Source organism: Montipora capricornis, chromosome 2, assembly GCF_036669925.1.
Source record: "Montipora capricornis isolate CH-2021 chromosome 2, ASM3666992v2, whole genome shotgun sequence".
NCBI classification, from domain to species: domain Eukaryota; kingdom Metazoa; phylum Cnidaria; class Anthozoa; order Scleractinia; family Acroporidae; genus Montipora; species Montipora capricornis.
Genome location: NC_090884.1, coordinates 67,915,768 through 67,935,078, shown reverse-complemented (window position 1 = coordinate 67,935,078; position 19,311 = coordinate 67,915,768). Strand labels below are relative to the sequence as shown.

Here is a 19,311-nt window from a genome sequence, read left to right as displayed (position 1 = left end):
GGAAAACCAGTGTCAGAAAATATCACAATGTTTCCATTTTCATCAAGCTTACTAGGAAGAAACTGGCCTTGGACAAATTTGTGATACTCTCCTCCAATTTCCAAACACAGGAATCTTTCAATAAAGACAACTGAAGGACCTTGACTTTCCACATCAAGGAAAGCGTGCTCTCTACTTCTGTATAAAAGTCCCTGACCTTCAATTCCTTGCTGAGGCTTGAGGAGGCTTTTGTAGGCGAAAGCAAGTTCTGGAACACGATTGCCACTTGATGAGCTGGCCAAAAATGACTTTATCATATTCACTTCTTGTAGTGATAAATGAACTTCATTCCTGTCAGAACCACCCACAAGGATTCCCTTGTTGCTATTGTTTATATGATGAGCAGAATTGTTAACAATTTTCATCAGATGCCTTGCACCTTCCAAACTGGTTGCACTCATCTGCAAAAAAACAAGCTTTCATGTAAGCGAGATAAATTCACCAAACATTGACCAGAAAAATTGACAAAACATAATTGACTAAAGGTCTCAAACCTGACTTAATCATAGATGTTAAATTTAAAGTTAAAAAAAGTGTTGTATCCTTGGCTGTGTATGATCGTGATGCAAGTGCAAGTTCAATCTTCAAATCATGAAAGTGTTTTGTTGTAGAAAATATCAAGATCTCCCCACATGAAAGGGTTAATTGGTTTAAATCCTTCCTTCCCTTTGGAAATTTCAATTAAAGTTCATACTTTATAGATAACAGACCCTGCCCCCACAAAAAAAACCCTTGGAATTTAGAGTGGTTCTTTATGGGTTTAGGTGGAATTTTTTCTGGAACCACAAACTTAAACATTCATACAGGTGTTACTTACTATTATTGTATATTAAATTTGCCTTTGACAAATAATTGTTACATATATTAACTAAATAAAGGCCAAGTTACCTTTTCAAGAGATAATTTGAACGGTTTGGGAGGACCCTCGAAGTACCTTGATAGATGCTGTAGCAGTTCTCTCCGTGCTTCTTTCCTTGCAAATGTGCACTCAATGTTCTTAAAGTTGCACTTTGTAGTAACATATCTCCTTACAGCCCTTTCAAATGGAAAGCACCAGTAATTGTCTGGATGTGAAAAACGAAGGGCATCACTGGAAATGTGGAGAAGATTATGCTCTGTGACTACACAGGAAGTGAATCCTCTGTGCTCCTCAGTGAGGATCAAATATCGGCTAGCTAATTTGAAGGAAAGGTGGGCATCCTCAAGGCTCCAACCATCTCTTTTAGAGAAGACCAGTTCATTCATCCTTACTGTCAATTGCCAAATGTGATAGTCCATGTCCTCCAGTAGGTCAGCAAACATTACTTCAGATGCTGGAAAGGCGAATTTATGAAGTTCTTCTGCCTTCCAGAAGGCCAAACGTGAATCAATACCAGTGGGAAGTCTTCCATCTTTAAGTTCTATAAAATCATAATTTGACAGTGAAAAATTGTTGAATTGTGATTGATTTTTCTTTTCTTTTTGCACCACTGACAGCAGCTAATTCCTGTTAATTATTATAATCATTTTATTCACAAGGAATAAAATATCTATTATAATAATATTACTGTATTATTAATTCAATCACTTTAATGACAGTAACAGATGTATGATACATGAACATAAATAAAGTAATTGTCAGGTGATTGACTAACCCAAACTACAAACAATTAACAAAGATTTCAGGAATGTAAAAAATGTTTTGAAAAACTTGTAAATTAAATAATATAAACTTTGTTGTTCAAAGGACTAGGGTATGTAGCAGGGAGGCATTTATATCGTACAATACAACCTGTCAAAAAAAAAAACACGCTGACTTTGCACCTAAAGCAATATTGTGCCCAAAAGTAATAAAGAATTTACTGTTATAATATTACTTTCATGCATTTACACATGAAAATAATATTCTAGGTCACAAACCTGCTGTCCAAGGGAAGGCCTTCAGTCGTTGGGCAACAAGTTTACTGTCAATCTTCTCAGATGCAATGAGTTCCTTGAGTTGTGATGCAATGACATTAGTTGGGAGGTTGTGCATTGTATCATAAACAAGATCTTTGAAGATGCTGAATCCGTAAAGTTTGTGTAATCGATGAAGAATGCTTAATCCAGTGTATCCACTGGTTCGACTTTTGCTTGCTCTGACAGTTTTGCGGTCTTCCTGATTAATATCTGTCATCAGTGGCAAAGCCTCTTCCAACTTTCTTTCCTCCCACGGATATTTGGCATGGTACCTATTATCACCATAGTAGTATGTGCTCCCACCCTCGGGATTTATGGTTCCTGTTGAATTTAAGAGAACAAATTAGACACAGTAGAATTAGCAAGTGATCTGAGCATCTTTTATGTAAAACACAATGTAAAAATGCTTAGACCTTCCTTAAGTCTTTTACTTTGGTTTTAATTTGCCCGTGATGATAGAGGTAGCATTATTCTAATAAATTACTTGCACAGTGACTTAATTTTGACAATATTTTATAATTTGCAATAATTTTTATTCTTCATTATTATGTATGTATTATTCTGTTATTATTCTTCATTATATGCAATTATGTCAAATTTACCTTTCAGTTTATCTCTACGACATGGCAATATCCCATGTTTGATGAACTTTCCAACCTCATGTTGTGCAGGGTAATCACCTGTCCATAATAAAATCAATACTCTAATGGTGATCCTGCCTGCAGGAAGGCAAGGAAATGATGCAGCATAGTCAACTTCAAGACCTGCAAAGACAATCAATGTGATTCAATTATTTGTATTTACATGTAGAAAAAAGGAGGAAAGTATTTGTTATTTACACTAGCTAAACATTACCCAACAAAATTTCAAACAACGGCCAAGTGAAAAATTACACATATGTAAGGCATAATTTTGCCTGCTTTACTTAGTTTATATTCATAGACATTTAAATCTGGAAACTCATCATCAACCTTAAATTTTTAACAGTACATGATTCAGTATGTGTCTGACATGACAATGTTCTAAATAAATGAATATTAAATTAATAATTTTCTGTTGAATACACAATAAGTTTTACTGATCTGTACCCATAGGCCGAATATTCTTATGGTTTCATACCATTAATGAAGATGTTTTCAATGTCACTGACAAGGGGATGCAGGAATGGATCCAAGGAACATGGACGACTCTTAGGTAGCTGATAAGAAGGGACAAATCCCACCACATAAACTTGATCAGTTTTGCTTCTTTCAGCCTTAGCCATGTTAGCTATTGTCACTTCTATTGCCCCTATAATTAAGAAGATGCTAATCACTGATAAGAAGATAACAGTTTAAATAAGGTGTTCAACAGCAAGACTTAACTCCTGTCAGTTAACTGCAGTCTTAAGCACATTTGTGTTATTGGATACATTACATTTATTTCTTAGAAGTGAGAAAGAAGGTGTTTGCTTACCACAACTATGTGCTCCAGGGTATCCAAAGGGCTGCCAACCATCCCAGTGGCCAATAAGTGCAATATTGCGGGGATCCCCTCTAGAATAGCATGGTGTGTGCTTCCACCTTGATCCACATTCATGACATGTAATCACATGCTTCCCTTCTTCTTCTGGAAATTCCTCGATCTCATCACTACTTGTCACATTAGCACAGTACTGACACTTAACAGGTAGCATCCTGCGAGAATCTGGATCCCAGAACCACTTAAGCTCATTAAATCTTTCACCATCCCAGATTTCTTTCAATATAAAGTTAGGACCTTCCCCTACTAACCAGTGTTCTTTCTCACCCCAGTGGGCCATCATTTTCTCACACACACCACGATTACTACACCAAAGTTGAACTTTGTCAGAAATTCCTAGGTAGTAGAATTTTCTCGTGCCTTTCTTTCCGCAGTGTCTGCATTTGTCTTCACCATTTTCCATGACATCCCATTGTGTGTAATGGCTCTCATCCAAACAGATGTAAAGTTCTCTGGGAGATTTGTATCCACAATTTTGGAGAACTGTTTGTGTGTCTTGCCAATTCCCTGGCCATTTTTCTTCTAAGTGACTGTCCTTTCTACAGTACAACTCTTTGGCAAATTGCAGGACGTCTTCAAAATCTGATATTGACCCATTCATTTGATCCACTAAATTCAATGCTTTTAGTATAGCAATTGTTATTTGTATGTCATCAGGGTCAATTTCCAAATCATCTGAGGTGTTCTCTGGGGTGGTGGATTCTGTCATTTCTACTAAACTTGAGGTACTTGAAGCATATGCACCAGTCTGGTTGCCAGGTAGGGCACTAGAATTGCAGTCATAGACATCATCCACGTGCACAGTAATGGTGACGTTGTCCCCGGGAGACAAAGGGGATGAAAATTCATCAATGCCTGAGTCGTTGTGTGAATCACTGGGTTCTTCATTTCTGTTTGAAACAAAGGAATACTTGTGATCAGGTGCAGCCTCAAGAGAATTCAAATGATTGTGGATATTGCCCATTAATTTGTATATCAAAAGCAGTCATGTATATGTTGTGGTTCAATTTTGTCCTTGGTTTAAATTTTATTTTCCTTTGTTTTTCGGTATGGTAATGTATGATAATGAGTTTGAAACAAAAGAAAATAAAATTTAAACCAAGGATAAAATTGAACCACAAATTTAAATTTAAATTAATTTAAACCACATGTTAAAATGATGAGCCTATATTTTTGTGATTACCTGGGTAGCCCAAGATCAGCAATGGCTTGTTGTTGTTGCCAATGAGAATATTCCAGGGAACGTGCAACTGCAGCACCATTGCAGCTGGAACAAGGGCAATGTACGTGTCTAGATTTTAACTGTGAACAGTTACAGCAGACAATATCATCTCTTGACCAAACATAAGGTTCAAATCTTCGTCTTTTAGTTTCCATAATATCGGGCAGCTGGCTCACGACGGGTAAAAAACAAAGATCAGTAACGCCGAATTTCCCGCGCGAAGATATCCTGCCGATGCCGATCCTTCACCATAATTTCAAAAAGCCCTCCAAAGGAAACGTCAATCCAAAACGCCGAATTTCCCGCGCGAAGATAACCTGCACCAATCACACCCCAGCTTTTTTTTCATCAACCAATCACGTTGCGGAATGACGATGAAGATCCCGTGTTTGATCCCAGCGTTGTTCATTCCGCCCATGAATTGTGCAAGTGAGGACGTGACGGTTTTGAATTGGTCTTCTTTATTCTTCGTTTTGTTGTTTATTGACAACCATTGGTGAAAATGAAACGTCCAGTTCCGTACAAGAAATGAATATCCAAGAAGTGAAGGATTTTATTGCGAAAGAATTCCAATTAGAAATTGCCGAGAAGTTCGAAGGTAAGCTTGTGTCGCATTGTGTTTTTTCGCGCCATTTTACGCTGCGTATGATGGTCCGCTTTTTCTTTCAGATAACCTACCAGTATTTGAAAAAAGGCCTGAAACTTTTCAATTCAGCTTTGGGTTCATTATTGTGCACTTTCAATTAACTCATATTAAACGTGATCGAGTTTTTATCGCTCTGCCGTGGGGGAAAACTGGTCATTCACTGAAAGTTTTGGCGCGAAAGAAAGAAACTTCATTTTTGAATAAAAATGAGATATTAAGCAAATCAGCGATATTAATAGAAGAATTTACAAGACGAAGTGAGTGATATAAGCTGGCAATTAAGCTTTCCATGCATGTAACTTAAATTTCTTGAACACGACTCCAGAGTTTGTATTTCAAATTTTGCGTTGTTTAGCTTTTCATCATCAACACATGAACACTGGCTTGAATTTGAGAACGTTATTATTCTAGGTTGTAAACACGGTGTAAATTTTTTTTACAAATATACTTCCTGCATTATTTCATTTCTGCTTTTTATTTGTAAGCCCCAAGTTTTGCGGGTCGATCATTTCGGAAACGATAGCTGAAACGATACTTCTTTCTTAAACAATTTGGATTTTTGTCAATTTATTGAAAGTTTCAACAACTGTTGAATCTTTCCCTTAATAGGAGAAAAGCGATCAGAGCGGCAGCAATCAAACGATGGCCGGGGAACAACATCCCCAAATTCAAAACCAACAAGACAGCTGTAGCAGAGTTAAATCAGTTAGTGGAAGAGCTTGTGGCTGAATGCTCTTTTCCGCCTTTGAACTTTGGGAGAGATGGCATCAAACAACACATTTTGGATGTATTGAATGAAAGACGAAGACACCAAAGGAATGGCCATGATTACTCTAAAGTAAGCTCAACCATTTATCTATCACATTTCATCAAGACCCCCCAAACAGTTAAGGAAGGAGAATAGAATAGAAACTTTATAGTGATGTGTCAAAGAAAATCTAGCTTCCTGTGAATCAGGATGCTAAGCGGGGAGACAACTAAGCTAAAAAATATTTGACAATAACTTATATTACAATAATTAAAATGACTTGATTTCTCTTTTAAGCACGTACTAGCTAACACCTAATGCACAATAGCACTGGCTCACTAAGAGTAAAACAGGGTGCTAATTGTAGACAAATAATTTGTTTGGTGTCATTAGAGGCTTGTGCCAAATAAGACAATCTTAACATTTCTTTGGGCTAAAGTTTTAACCCGTTGAGGTCAACATTTGATACAGGGAAATAGGAAAATATTTGTAAATACCAGAGTCCAAAGAAAGTCAGTGTTACTTTCCCAGTTTGATTGTGTGCACATCTGGGTAGACTTCTTAACTGTCTTGTGATATATAGCCCCCGACAGTATGAAATCCAGTAGTGACAACCGTGCTGTAGAAGTCAGCAAATTAAGGCAGTCACTACAATGACCACTTTTTTAAAATTGCAGGCCGATAAGCGAACGCTGAAGCGTAAAACACAGAGTTCTGAACGCACTAGTACTGCTGAAAACAACAGTTCTGCAAGTCCTTCTAGTGATAGTCTCTCTGATTCCATTGAGGATGAATCTGGGGATACGGAAATTGTGGAAGAATCAGAGGAGGAAAAGACGGGTATGTTTGAGCATATTTTATTTGATAAATCTGCAATGTATCTGTTGTGGTGCAAATTTTTCTTTGGTTTAACATTTTTCAAACCAGGGGATCATGGTTGACTTTTAGGCATTCTCATCAATGTTTTTCATTCTTTAAAATTCTTGTTATTGTCAGTCACAATTCCCAGAAATTAAAAACATTTCTTTTAACAGGTGCTGTCTGCAGTTTAGTTCCTGGGCTTTCCAATACCTCTTAACAGAGTACTAACAAAGTTTCTGTTTGCCTCCACAGGTCATTGTTTACAAGTTAAAGATTCACAAACTGTAATTGTAGACAGCAGTAGTGTTGAAAAGAGCTGTGCCTCTGAATCAGGCAATACAGATGAAGTCATGGAATCAGAACCTGATGCTGAAGAAGGTTTATATGATATTATTTTTAGAAGTTTGAAACCTTTTGTCTTTTGCGCATGCAAGTATTGTCAGGGGATTGGGAAGAGGCCGCAACTGAATTTTCTATTTATTTCCCAGCTTTCCCAGATGACACAGCTAAACTTATTACATGCGTTGCATATAATGCAATCCGACTGGCAGATGTACAAAGAAATCAGTTAGCTTCATCAGCCAAAGCAATGGGCATAAAAAATGCACCAACAGAGAAGAATGGTTTGGTAAAAGTGGTTGCAGAAGCCCTTGTAAAAAAGAATTATGTCAGAATCAGAGGGAACCCAAAAAATGCTTCAAGGCGTGACATACAAAAGCTGAAGCCATTTTAATTGCATTCAAGTGTGGTTTAATTCCATCTTACCCCATTACAAAATTAAAAAAGTTTGTTGTTTTCCATTTTGTGCAACCTGGGCATTTGTAGCTTGTAATAATAATTTTATAATAAGTGTGCAGGGCAATGAAACAATTAAGGTGCAATAAAATGTTGTGTTTCTGAGTTTCTTCCATTGTTTGTGATGTGCACATCACAAAATATATTGTGAATGTTAAGTTGATTGAACTGAACATTAACAACCTTTTGTTATGTGCTCATCACAAACAATGGAAGAAACTCGGAAACACAACATTTTATTGCACCTTCTTCTATTGTCTCGCAGCTTTATTATTATAAAATATTATAAGCTACAAATGCCCAAAGATGTTTTGGGGCTTTTGGTTAATTTTCTTAACATAAAGATGATATTGTCACGACTTTTGTTACTTGTACCACAGTAGCAGAACTGATTATTGTAAAAATGTATCCTTTGTTAATGTATCATTAAAAGTTGAAAGTTTATAGCCTTGGATGATTATGGTTGGTTTTAATGGTGAACTGTTAGAATTGTAACCTTAGCTTTGCGGAATTGGCGATTTCCATGATAACTATATCAAAAAAAAATTCAGTGCAGTGGATTATTAAGAACTTAATTAACTAACCAGAAATCCACTTGGATGTTTTCAAATTTCTTTTGATGGGAACTAAAATATCACACGTGAGAATGGAGATTGCTAATTCTCAATCTCAATAACAATTTTTACATTACCTTTCAAAATAATAATTTTATTCCAATCATTCATGTTAACAACAATATAAATAAACATTGATGGGTTTTCCTTCATCATGGGAAATGACAATTTCCCAACGACAGCTAGTACATTAAAATAATCTGAACATAAAACAGTAAAAAACATTGTTATTTGAATTAGCATTAATGTTAAGCTATTAATTCCCAATGATGGTTTATAGATTACCATTTATGGCAATTTGATTCCTACCATGGGTTTTCCTTCATGGGAAGTAGCAATTTCTCAATAACACTATTAAAATAACCTGAATGTTAAAACAATAAAAGATGATGTTATTATTTGAATTACCATCTATGGTTAAGCTATTTCCCAATAATGGTTGATAAATTACCATTTATAGTAATTTGATTCCTACCATGTATGGAATTAAAATGGCAATAAACATTGATGGGTTTTTCTTCATGGGAAGAGGCAATATCCCAATAATAGAACATTAAAATAACCTGAATGTTAAAAGACTAACAAACATTATTGTTAATTTGAATTACCATCAATGTTTGAAAATAATTTAACATCAATGATACATTACATAAAACCATCAGTGGTAAGTTGGCACTAACCATCAGTGGAATTTGTAATTAACATTTATGTGAATTTTCAAAGAAAAACATTAATGGTAAGTGTCCAACTTTAACATTAATGTTTTTTTTCCTTGGGAATTGATGAAATCCCATTCGATTTTACATCAATGATTTTCTGCAATTTTTTCCTGTGCATGCCTGCAAGATACCAGAAGTTCCTTTGTTACAGAGTCTTCTACAGGACCATCTTGATTCTTGATACCATCATATGCCATCCGATAGGAAATTAAGGTTTGATCTTGCATATTGCTGCTTAAGATGTCTTTATTATCAGAGAACCCTCTTTCAACACATGACTGACCATGGGAAAGTATAAGCAAGATTTTGAAAATTTCCCACAGTTTGGAATACTCTGGCTTCTCTCCAATGAGAGTCAAGAGAAAGAAGTCAAGACCTTGGTCTGAGTTGTAGGCAACAAATTCATCTTTGTGGTACTTCTGCACCTCTGTAATGAACGCTTTGTACTACTAAAGGATAAATTCCCTGACTTTTCACTGACTTTGACAACAACTGAGATTTTCCCTGACCTTTTGCAAAATTCCCTGACTTTTCCCTGACCTTGAAAAATGTTTGTTTTTCCCTGACTTTTCCCGGACCGTGGCAACCCTGTGATCGGACACGATGACCGAACATGTCACCAGCACATCTTGAGTTCTCTTCTTGAAAGTGTTGTCAGTCAATAAATTATGTCCGGTCCAATTTGTCAAATGTCCGACCAAAAGGAAGATTTGAAAGGACATATGTCCCCTGAATAAAGAAAAATTATTTCCAGCACTGCATATATGTGTCTTGAACAATCTAAAATAAATTATAAATATTAAACTAGGTATGATTACTACAGGTATCTTAAAGTGCCCGTGTCACCATTTTTTTTCTTTTCACATTCAAAAGTCCACATTAAAATATGAACTTCTGCGAAAAAATTTTTGGATTTGAACAAAACGCGAATTTCTTATGATTTTTTCAATCCTACTTTTGTTTGGTACACCCCTTCCGCTGATCGAGAAAGTACGGGCTCATCATGTGACGTAGTTTCAGGAACGCTTGTTGGCGTGCCTCCCGTGTTTACTATATACGAAAGAGGTTATCGAAGTTGTGTTCATCAAATACAAACCAACTAAGTGATGTCCTCTATAGAGAGTGCTTCCGACACAGAAAGCGACCAATATAGCAGCGTAAACGAAGACTATCAAATCGAAGTTGAAGCGAATGATTGTGTTTTGGAACTGGAAGAGTCGCCCACAAGAGCTACCGGTAATTCGCTTGAACCTTATGCGGATGAACCCTTAGCGGACGAGGAATGGCTTGCTAACTATAGGAAAGAGATTGAGGAGAAAGATCAGCTAGAAAATGAGTTGAAACGACGCTTGGAAAATTGTGTTCGTGTGGAAGACTGGTAAGCTAACTTCTATTATTAGAATTGGTTGTTGTTGTCTTTATATCAACTGGTGTGTGAAGGACTAACCGCATGCGAATTACTTCACTTTTAGGTGTACATGTGGTAATTGTAGCCGCGAACCTTTGATAAACATTAGCGAATGCTACTGCTGTAAAGAAATTGAAGGCTGCTGTGAGGCGCTTACAAGTGAAATTGTTCTGGAAGACCTCGAAGAAGGACAAGAGCTGCGCTGTATAACCGAACATCTGGGATTTTGGCCAGTTTGCCTAGAAAAGTGGAGCCTTCGATTAGCGAGTGGCAAATACCGAACCAAGGGGAAGCAAGCCTACAAAAAAACTGGTTCTGAGGAAAGGTGCGGTGGATTTTTCCTTTACACTTTTCACTTCTTAGCTTGTTAGAGGTCTTGAACCATTTCAGATGTCTGATTCAAAGTGGTAACCAATATTATAACAAATTGTAACAAATACGGATTTGAATGTTGTCGAGGCACAATCCATAATTTCCTTGTAGTGTTTTTTGGTCGTTGTTGTTATTTATTTACTATTATAATACAAATTTAAGATGGGACCCTGCACACACTCTGATTGGTCCAGAACCTGTGTGTTATCAGTGAGTATAATAACAAAGAAAAAGTGTGTTTTATTATTTTTCGCAACATAACCTCTACATCATAAAGCAAATAAAGAAGCCTAATCCATGTATTACACTGTGATAAAACACTCCATACATTTGGAAACACTCAAAATGTAGAAAATACTCCCCACCAGCTCATGTGTTCTACATTTCCCACATGTTCTCAACTGCCATTGCATTTTATATCACAGTGTAATACTAGCTTAGGCCTCTTTATTTGTTAATTACTAAGACCGCTGACCACTTGCCAGTAGCATTGGAAAATAGTAAATAAGTAATAAATATCATCCTAAAATGGTGCTTTATTATTATGTTTTGGTCTCTCCTCTTCTAGGTATCTCCGAGCAATAGCCCATAGGGAATTTATCAGGCTTGTGTATGGCTACTTGGGCAAGAAAAGAATTCCCCTTCCAGCTTGTGCATATTCTGCTATTAGAAAGACATTTAAAAGTGATGAGGACAAGGAGTCGGCTGGTTTCGAACTAGGAGAGTTTGACTGATAGTTTTGTAGAGTAGACTAAAGTCAAGTTTTATATTGAACACTTATTTTTTAGAAGTTATTATCATTACTCTTGTAACTTTAGTAACATTTGCATATTCCGTGTTTCCAACATGTGCACATATTCTCCCACTGCGATAAGATGAATCATTGGGTTAAAAAAAACTGAAAGTAAATCACAATATACTGATTCAAAAATTCAAAAATTTGCCAAGCATTGAGTGATTTGGAAAACAGACACTCAGCATATGAGGCATTAGGATTTCTATCTTCTATTTCTTGGACAGTCAGTCACAGATTTGTGACCTCTCATTGGGTTTCTGCAGGCAGAACATAGTGGACGTGCTCTTGTTGGTTGCTCTGTCCTTTCATTGGTCACTTGATCTGACACTGCAATAATAAAGCAAATACTTGTTTCTTAATTCTTTGAATATTGTAAACAAATTCCACCGAAAGAGAATGTTTTTCCTGTTGTAATTAGAATTTACTCCTACTCTTAAACGTTCAGGGCTATTTAACAAAATAAAACATTTTGTGTGTATAAGATTATACATTTATCACAATTTTTCAATAATGCATTTGGCACATAACAAGATTATCATGGATGTGAAGTAAAAGTCTAAACACAAAGTTTCCATAGCAGCATGTACCTGCTGCAGTGGGAGGGACATCCTTTGAAACCATGCTTGAGCGTTCTTTCTGTTTCCTTATGGCCTCCTCCCGGGGTTGCTTATCGAGCATGGTGTTCATGGGCGATGGAACTATAGTTTGCAATTCATTGCACGTTTCCCGAAGTTGCTGCTTGCTTAGGGCCAGAAAAAACTGGAAAAGTTCACCAACATAATCTGGAAATTGTTAACAACAATTAGCACACAGTGTAGCTATTTCAGTCAGTCTACAGATGCTTGCTTGGGGTTTGGGACGAGCATTAACAGTGAATGACTTCTGTGTTTTTTCGTACAATTGCAGCATCGATCAATCACAAGACATCATGAGGTAACATGTTAGAATTCATAAATACCAAAGTTCTGTTCAATTTTCCTATTTCTGACAGTTCCTTCCCCATTCTTGAACTTCAGGTAGGTTACTTTGACTGAGACACTGTCATCTTGGTTTACTTTGTCTTCTCTGTGAAGGTTGTAGTTGAAATGCAGGGCAGCCAAAATGTGCCTACAAGACATAAACAATACAACTGATGAAAATATGACCAAACATGTACACTGTACCTTTGCTACTAAGGGGTTTGTTGGGATAAAAATCATGTACCACCGTCGATAAACCACTACAGCATAACCATTATTAAAGATAATTTTTTTTCTCACACCTGCAGTACATTCCAAGATAGGAATAAGCAATTATCTTTGGTGCAAACTGGTTCAACACCGAGTGGAAGCCTTCCAGACAATCAGTTTGTGCACTTGGGGAAGCTTGAATGATGCCCTTTTTCAGACTGTCAGAAGTGAGGGCCTTCTTTACTTTATCGTACACTGTATGCTCTGAAATAATAATACTGGTACTTATTACCTAATAACCATAAATACATGTCATAAACATTAACCAGTTAGGTTTACTGTGGCAAAATTTAATATTGGCTAATACTTGTTTGAAGAGTTCATTTATGTGTTTGCAAGTTGATAAAATTTACAATATTTCTGCAAAATTAATGGAATTTAGGCAAGGAATTTTGAGAAAAAAGTCATATCAAATAGCAAGAGAAATAAACAATACCTGGATCAATCCATTTGCGATCAGGGATGTCTCCATGTGCACACTTGTTAAAAAGTGGGTCATCCAAGTTAGTGTGCCTATTAATGATATGGCTAAGGAATGACTTAAACTTAGCCCAGATGACCTTTCCATTCCCATCTAGTGTGGATGTTGCACTCCAGTACAAGTGCCTCTCACAGGGCTTAACCCATGGCTGTAGTTCTTCATTCCCCTTTTCTTTTGTTAGTTTGTTAAGTAATTTGGTGATCTCTGTCAAAATTAAAAGAAATATGAGCAACATCAATACATACCATAAGGAAGCATAATCTAATTGCAGCTTGCCCTTTAGGATTGGATTGAAATGAGGATTTGCCCAATGGACATAGAGTATTTCCTGTGTAAAATGTGTGGGAGGTTCAAATAGATCACTGCAGATACTATGGAAACTACGATTGTAAAACACTGCAATAAGTGATAAAAGTAGTTGAGACAGTTAAACACAAGTTAGAACAACTTTCAATTCTCCCAGTATTGAATTTTTCTATATTCTTATTCAAATGATTGAGATTTTATTCTACATTGTCCATGAAGAAAGCAACTTAGTCTAACATTGTGGGGGAAATGTGAGTGGAGGGGGGTTATCAGTTAATTGCAAGAGCTAGAGACAAAATTTGCCAATAGTACAAAGAGCTGTGAAGTGTCTCCGCCCTTTTCTTGCTTAATAAAATACAAAGATAACAATGCAGATAATATTCAACAGAATAATAATTATTAATGATCATACTCTTTTTAAGATGCCAGAGATCAAAGTAATGCGTTATATGTGATAAAACATTCTTCATGTGACTTGCTATTTGGGTATGCCTGTCGGAAATAAAGGCTGCAATTACAATGCCAAATCCCACCAGAAAGTCCATGCATTTTTGGAAGCCCATAAACTCCATGGCAGGGGAGCTTCCAGCTTGATTTCTCTGACAACAAAAATAGAAAAAGGGTAAGTTCAGAACTGAACATGCATTCTAAAACAGTATTAGGAAAGGTTTAAAATTTTAGACAAAAGGGGCTTATGGTAGTAATAGCAAAATAAAACACTAGGATACAAGAATGATCCAGTCTCATTCGAAAGAATCTTGCTCTAACAATAGTTTTGTTTACAATATATCCTGCATTTATGCCACCACATATCATGCACCAATGGTATAAGATTCATTACACACAGAGCTATTGTTCCATCTCAAGTAGGCGTCAGTCTGTACATTGTGTTGTTCCAGAAAATATCCATACCCCTCCCACTAAAGATTTTTTAGCTTGAACCCCCCACCCCTCTAGAAATTCCATTTTTATGTCACACTTTCCTTCAAAAAATTGAGCTTTTGAAACCTCCCTCACCCTTGGAATTTCCATTAACCTTCCTTGGGGTGGGTATGGATATTTTCTGGAACTACACATTCTACCCTTTGAAATGTTCAAGTTGATATAATCATATGCATGTGTATTTCTATAAGCACAATAAAACATGATAGTCATAACTTATTAGCATACCTGTATAAGTGCAAAATGGATGATGCTTGGTAATGTGCAACAGAAGATTGTGTATGCACAATACTTGGCACAATGACCCATGCTGTCATGGCGCCCATCACCTGACAGTGTTATTCCTCCCATATCTTTCAGACGAGACAACAGGTTTGTTTGATACCTCTTCCAAAACAAGTGCACAGTAGGAATCAGCATATTCTAAAACAATAATCAACGAATTACGTATTCAGTCGTGTGATATAAAATTTTCAGTCTTTTTGGATAAAGAAGTGCACTTATGTCTAGGATTGAACACAAGTATTGTTGAATTAGTTCTTCATATTTGGCAGGGTTATTTGACATTTTCAGATTGCCTCAGGTTTGACAGAATTGTGTGTATTTGGGTGACTTTTTACCAAGAAGGACACATGTAATGCTTATCATAAGGAATTTAAGTCTCATTCATGCTCACCCCTGGATTTATCTAAGAAAGTGAAAACAACATTTGGAAAATATTTCTTTCATGGCGAAAAATTCCCTTCTACATTGTATGAATTACTTGGTAAGAGAGCACTAAACAGGTTGTAGCCTAATGGCTTGTTTAAACTGGCTCCAGCTGGTACGACACCTGACCGTTTACAGACTGCTCAAAATAAGGTTTTTTTTTTTTTCTTTCACAATGATCATTTACCCGTTGATGTCGGAAGAATGTGCTGAATGAAGTGCAAGCCAGACCCATGTGCAAGAAGATCTGTCTAACTTTTGTAAAAGATCCACCAGCAAAAAGCACGGCCATAGATATTAGGAAGTTACCAGCAAGTATCTTAGTGCCAGGCATAAAAGGCTGACTGGTCCAAATGAACTCCTTTCTGCAACTGGAATTGGTACAGACCGTTTTAATCACTATCCCAGTTCCAGTCTGCTCTGCTGTTATCTCAGGCTTCCTTCCTGTGCGACAAACATGGCAGAACTGAAAGAGCAGCAGCAGTTTTGACAAGAACACTATGTACTTAGGCTCTGTTCTGATGTCGTGATAGGAACTTGATAGGGGGATCCTGCCAACCAAAAAAAAAATGCAAACCAGGAAGAAAGTTAATCTGATGGTTGTTCATTACTCATCATTTGCACTATATATTTCCTTAATACATGTACACATGAATGTTTCTCCAATAATATTATTGCTTATCCAGTTTCTAATGTTTGTGTGTACCTCTTGCTTTTCATTTGTGTCTCCTCATCCTCTGTTTCGCTATCCTCTGCACTCTCACTGGAAAGCCCTTCTTGGTATCCACAAGAAAAGTCAGGTTCTTCTTCGATGGTGTCAGCGTCATCGTCCTCATCCTGGTCACTGCCAAGGAAGTCCTCGTCAATTTCCGACTCCTGATCCTGCTCTTCTTCTCTAGCCATTTCCCACTTGAGGGCTTGAAGCTCATGTGTCAGTCGGTCAACTGGGAATAAAAATAGTTTTGTTATTAATTTCAAGACATTACAAAAATTTAAAATTCCTCTCAAGCATTTAGAAGTGTCATTCTTACAAACCTTTACGCTTGAGCTGCCTTTTTTGGCCTTTACAGTTTTTGAGGGCTTCTCTTGCACCATTCAACTGCCTCTTCAAAACTTCATTCTCTCGATTGATACTGTTTACTTTTAATAGGTCATCAGCAAGGGCCTGCGTGGATGTCCCCTATGTTAGAAAAGTTTGGAATAATTAGCAACCTTGGTTGTTAAACTGACATTTCTTTCAACTAAGTATAACATTTTTAGAGAAATGCATACAGCACTGTACCATTTGCATGCTAGCATCAGACTGTAGTCCTAAATCAACACCAGCACCCTCAGTCATCTGTGTAACATCTTCCTGCAAAATAATAATTAAATGGCTATAATGTAACATCCAAAAAGTTTTTATTAGTTTTTTTTGCTGTTGTAGTTATCTAACCTACAGACTGGTGGCTAAACTACAGAATACAAGGCCACTTATTTATATCTCATTGAATAACAAAAGTGCCTATTGTTTTGTACTTCAATCTTCAAAGGATTTTGACACATGTAAAACAAGTGGAACGAAGTGGCCCTGCATTCTGTAATAATTGCTCCCTGAGCTATTATAATAAATTAAAATACATTACTTAGATAATGAAATGTAAACAAAATAAACTTTAAAATATATTACAACTAATTTATAGGTCAAATAACAATATATGAGGGCATAATGCTCATCGCACAGTGTAAGATTTCACATCAAGAGCTTTACCTCGTAAGTGCTACATGTAGCACTGGAGTCCACTGCATTTGGGGAAACTGGAGTATCTACTGGTAGGTCACACTGTAAAACATATGTGAAAAGCATTTTCATTAAAACATATGTTGCCCTCGCTGTTATTTCTCCAAAATTATGATCACGGTTCTTGGTATACATCAACAACTATCTTACTTCTTGACTACTTGACGGTATCACGTCGGAAGATGACAGCGATGTTGAATGCGCCGAAACTGAAGTTTCATGATCAGCCTCCGTGTCTAATGTCTTTAACCGAGCCTTGGCAGATCTCACTAACTGCGAAAGGAAATGCATAAGCAGCAGTACTAAACCAGAACAATAAACCACACATTTTTTTCCAAAAGTGGCTTTTAAGGAGAACTTCTTATTCGACAATGGACACTCGCAACACGTGGAGATAAATATTTCACACAATTACAATAAAACTCACCATTCGTTTTCTTCGCTTGGTAGGGGCTTCTTCCACTTCTGTACCAGCGTGAATCGAAGGGTACACACAAATCCCAATTTCGTCAGACTTCAACGATCGTTTCATTTTCGAGTCCAAACGAAACTGAAAATCTTCCTCTTTGAAGTGCATCGAGCACAATGAAGACGTTTTCCCGGGCACCCAGTTCTTCCTCTTCGAAAGGACGAAGTCGATCCATTTTTTCCTTCGTCTCTGTGCAATGGGGTTTTCAGAGTTCAGAAAAGGAAATCTGTGCATACTAATTCCTTTTGTGGGGTCTGCTGTGTTGTCGCATCGTGCAGCAACACATCTTTCGGGCATTCTTGACCTTTTACTCGATAAACTCTCGGTCAAAAACCTCTCAAGTCTTCTCAAGCCTGTATACTTCTGAGGTCAAGTGTTCCTTAACCTACGTCACAAGTCCTCTATGACCGTGAGAAGACTAATACAAGTGGTGTGCCAAAATGGCGGTCAATTTCAGCGTTTTTAAATAATCATAAAAAATTTGCGTTTTGTTCAAATCGAAGATTTTTTTCGCAGAAGCTCGTATTTTAATGTGGACTTTTGAATGAGAAAATAAAAAAAATGGTGACATGGACACTTTAAGTTCATGAGAGCTGTTAACGACAATGGCCGTAAATTAGAATTTATGACAGATAGAAGTACATTATGCAATGTAAGATGTATTAATTTAGAACACTTACTTTGAATAAGGTCCCTAAGCTGGCAAATAAGTGGAATGATGATGAAGTATGAAGACATTTCTTTCTTGCTGCGATCTTTCAAGCAGCTTCTGTTTTTACACAGTTTGTCATCTGCTAAAGACAATCCTTGATACTCCATACAAAAAGAACAATAATGGTGAAACTGGATGGGGTTCTTTAATTTCATAAAAAATTTCTTCACCAGATCCATTGAAGATGCACATTGATTTGGCAATGCACAATGAAGGCTGACTAAGGTCAACAAATCAACAAGAGCGAGTCCAGTTAGACTGTGTCGAATGGCAAACGAAATAATTAACAACATACTGACTGCCACAGTGATGGGTGCCCCACTATATAAGGGAACATTTGCAGATCCCCTCCCTTGCTCGTCAGTGTTTCCATTAGCAGCACTCTCCTCAGAATCAAAAGCCATAAGGTAATCTTCGATGCCTTCTTGTTCATGTTCCTCAACTACTTCGGCTAGTTCTGAAGGCTTAAGAAGTCCATCCAATGGGTTGCATTGGTCGCTCGGCTCGTGATCATAGTCCTCGTATTGACTAAAATAACTCTCACAGTCATCCGTTTCGAAAGGAACTGCAGTCTGGCTTAACAAACTGTGTGATGGTTCACCGATTTCCATATGTGTGAAGTCGCTCGGTCGTGAAGCGTCATTATTACTTATTGACTCCGTGCTAAGGTCATCCGACGGCAAAGCAATGGATGTCGAAAAGTTCTGCGGCCAATGTCGCAAGGTTGTTCGAGGTATCTTTAATCCTGGTTGAGAAAGATACTGGTTGTAAGGTCCACGCAATTTACCCTTCTTTAGCTTTTTTGCCGAAGAAATATCCTCATTATCGTCCGCCATGTTTTTTGGTATGTTTTTTGGTCATGCTCCGCTGACATCCAGTACAGTCGGGATCTTTTGCATTTCCTTATTTGGCAACATACGGGACACGGAGTTTGGTTTGGCGGGAGAAACGAGCAGGCGAAAAGAACTTTTGTCTTGAGGTCGGTGAGTCGGTGACCCGTGGTAT

The 19,311-nt window shown here is 37.1% G+C and overlaps 1 protein-coding gene across 1 annotated transcript; it reads right to left on the bottom strand.

The window, feature by feature from the left end:
* Nucleotides 1–13,312: 13,312 nt before the first annotated feature.
* On the bottom strand, nucleotides 13,313–16,177 carry LOC138037691 (uncharacterized). Its single transcript, XM_068883594.1, has 5 exons — nucleotides 16,052–16,177; nucleotides 15,533–15,896; nucleotides 14,866–15,060; nucleotides 14,108–14,294; nucleotides 13,313–13,593 (listed from the first exon to the last, which is right to left on the bottom strand). Exons 1-5 carry the CDS (start codon nucleotides 16,063–16,065, stop codon nucleotides 13,313–13,315), a joined length of 1,041 nt encoding a protein of 346 aa, XP_068739695.1. The 5' UTR covers nucleotides 16,066–16,177.
* Nucleotides 16,178–19,311: the final 3,134 nt, after the last annotated feature.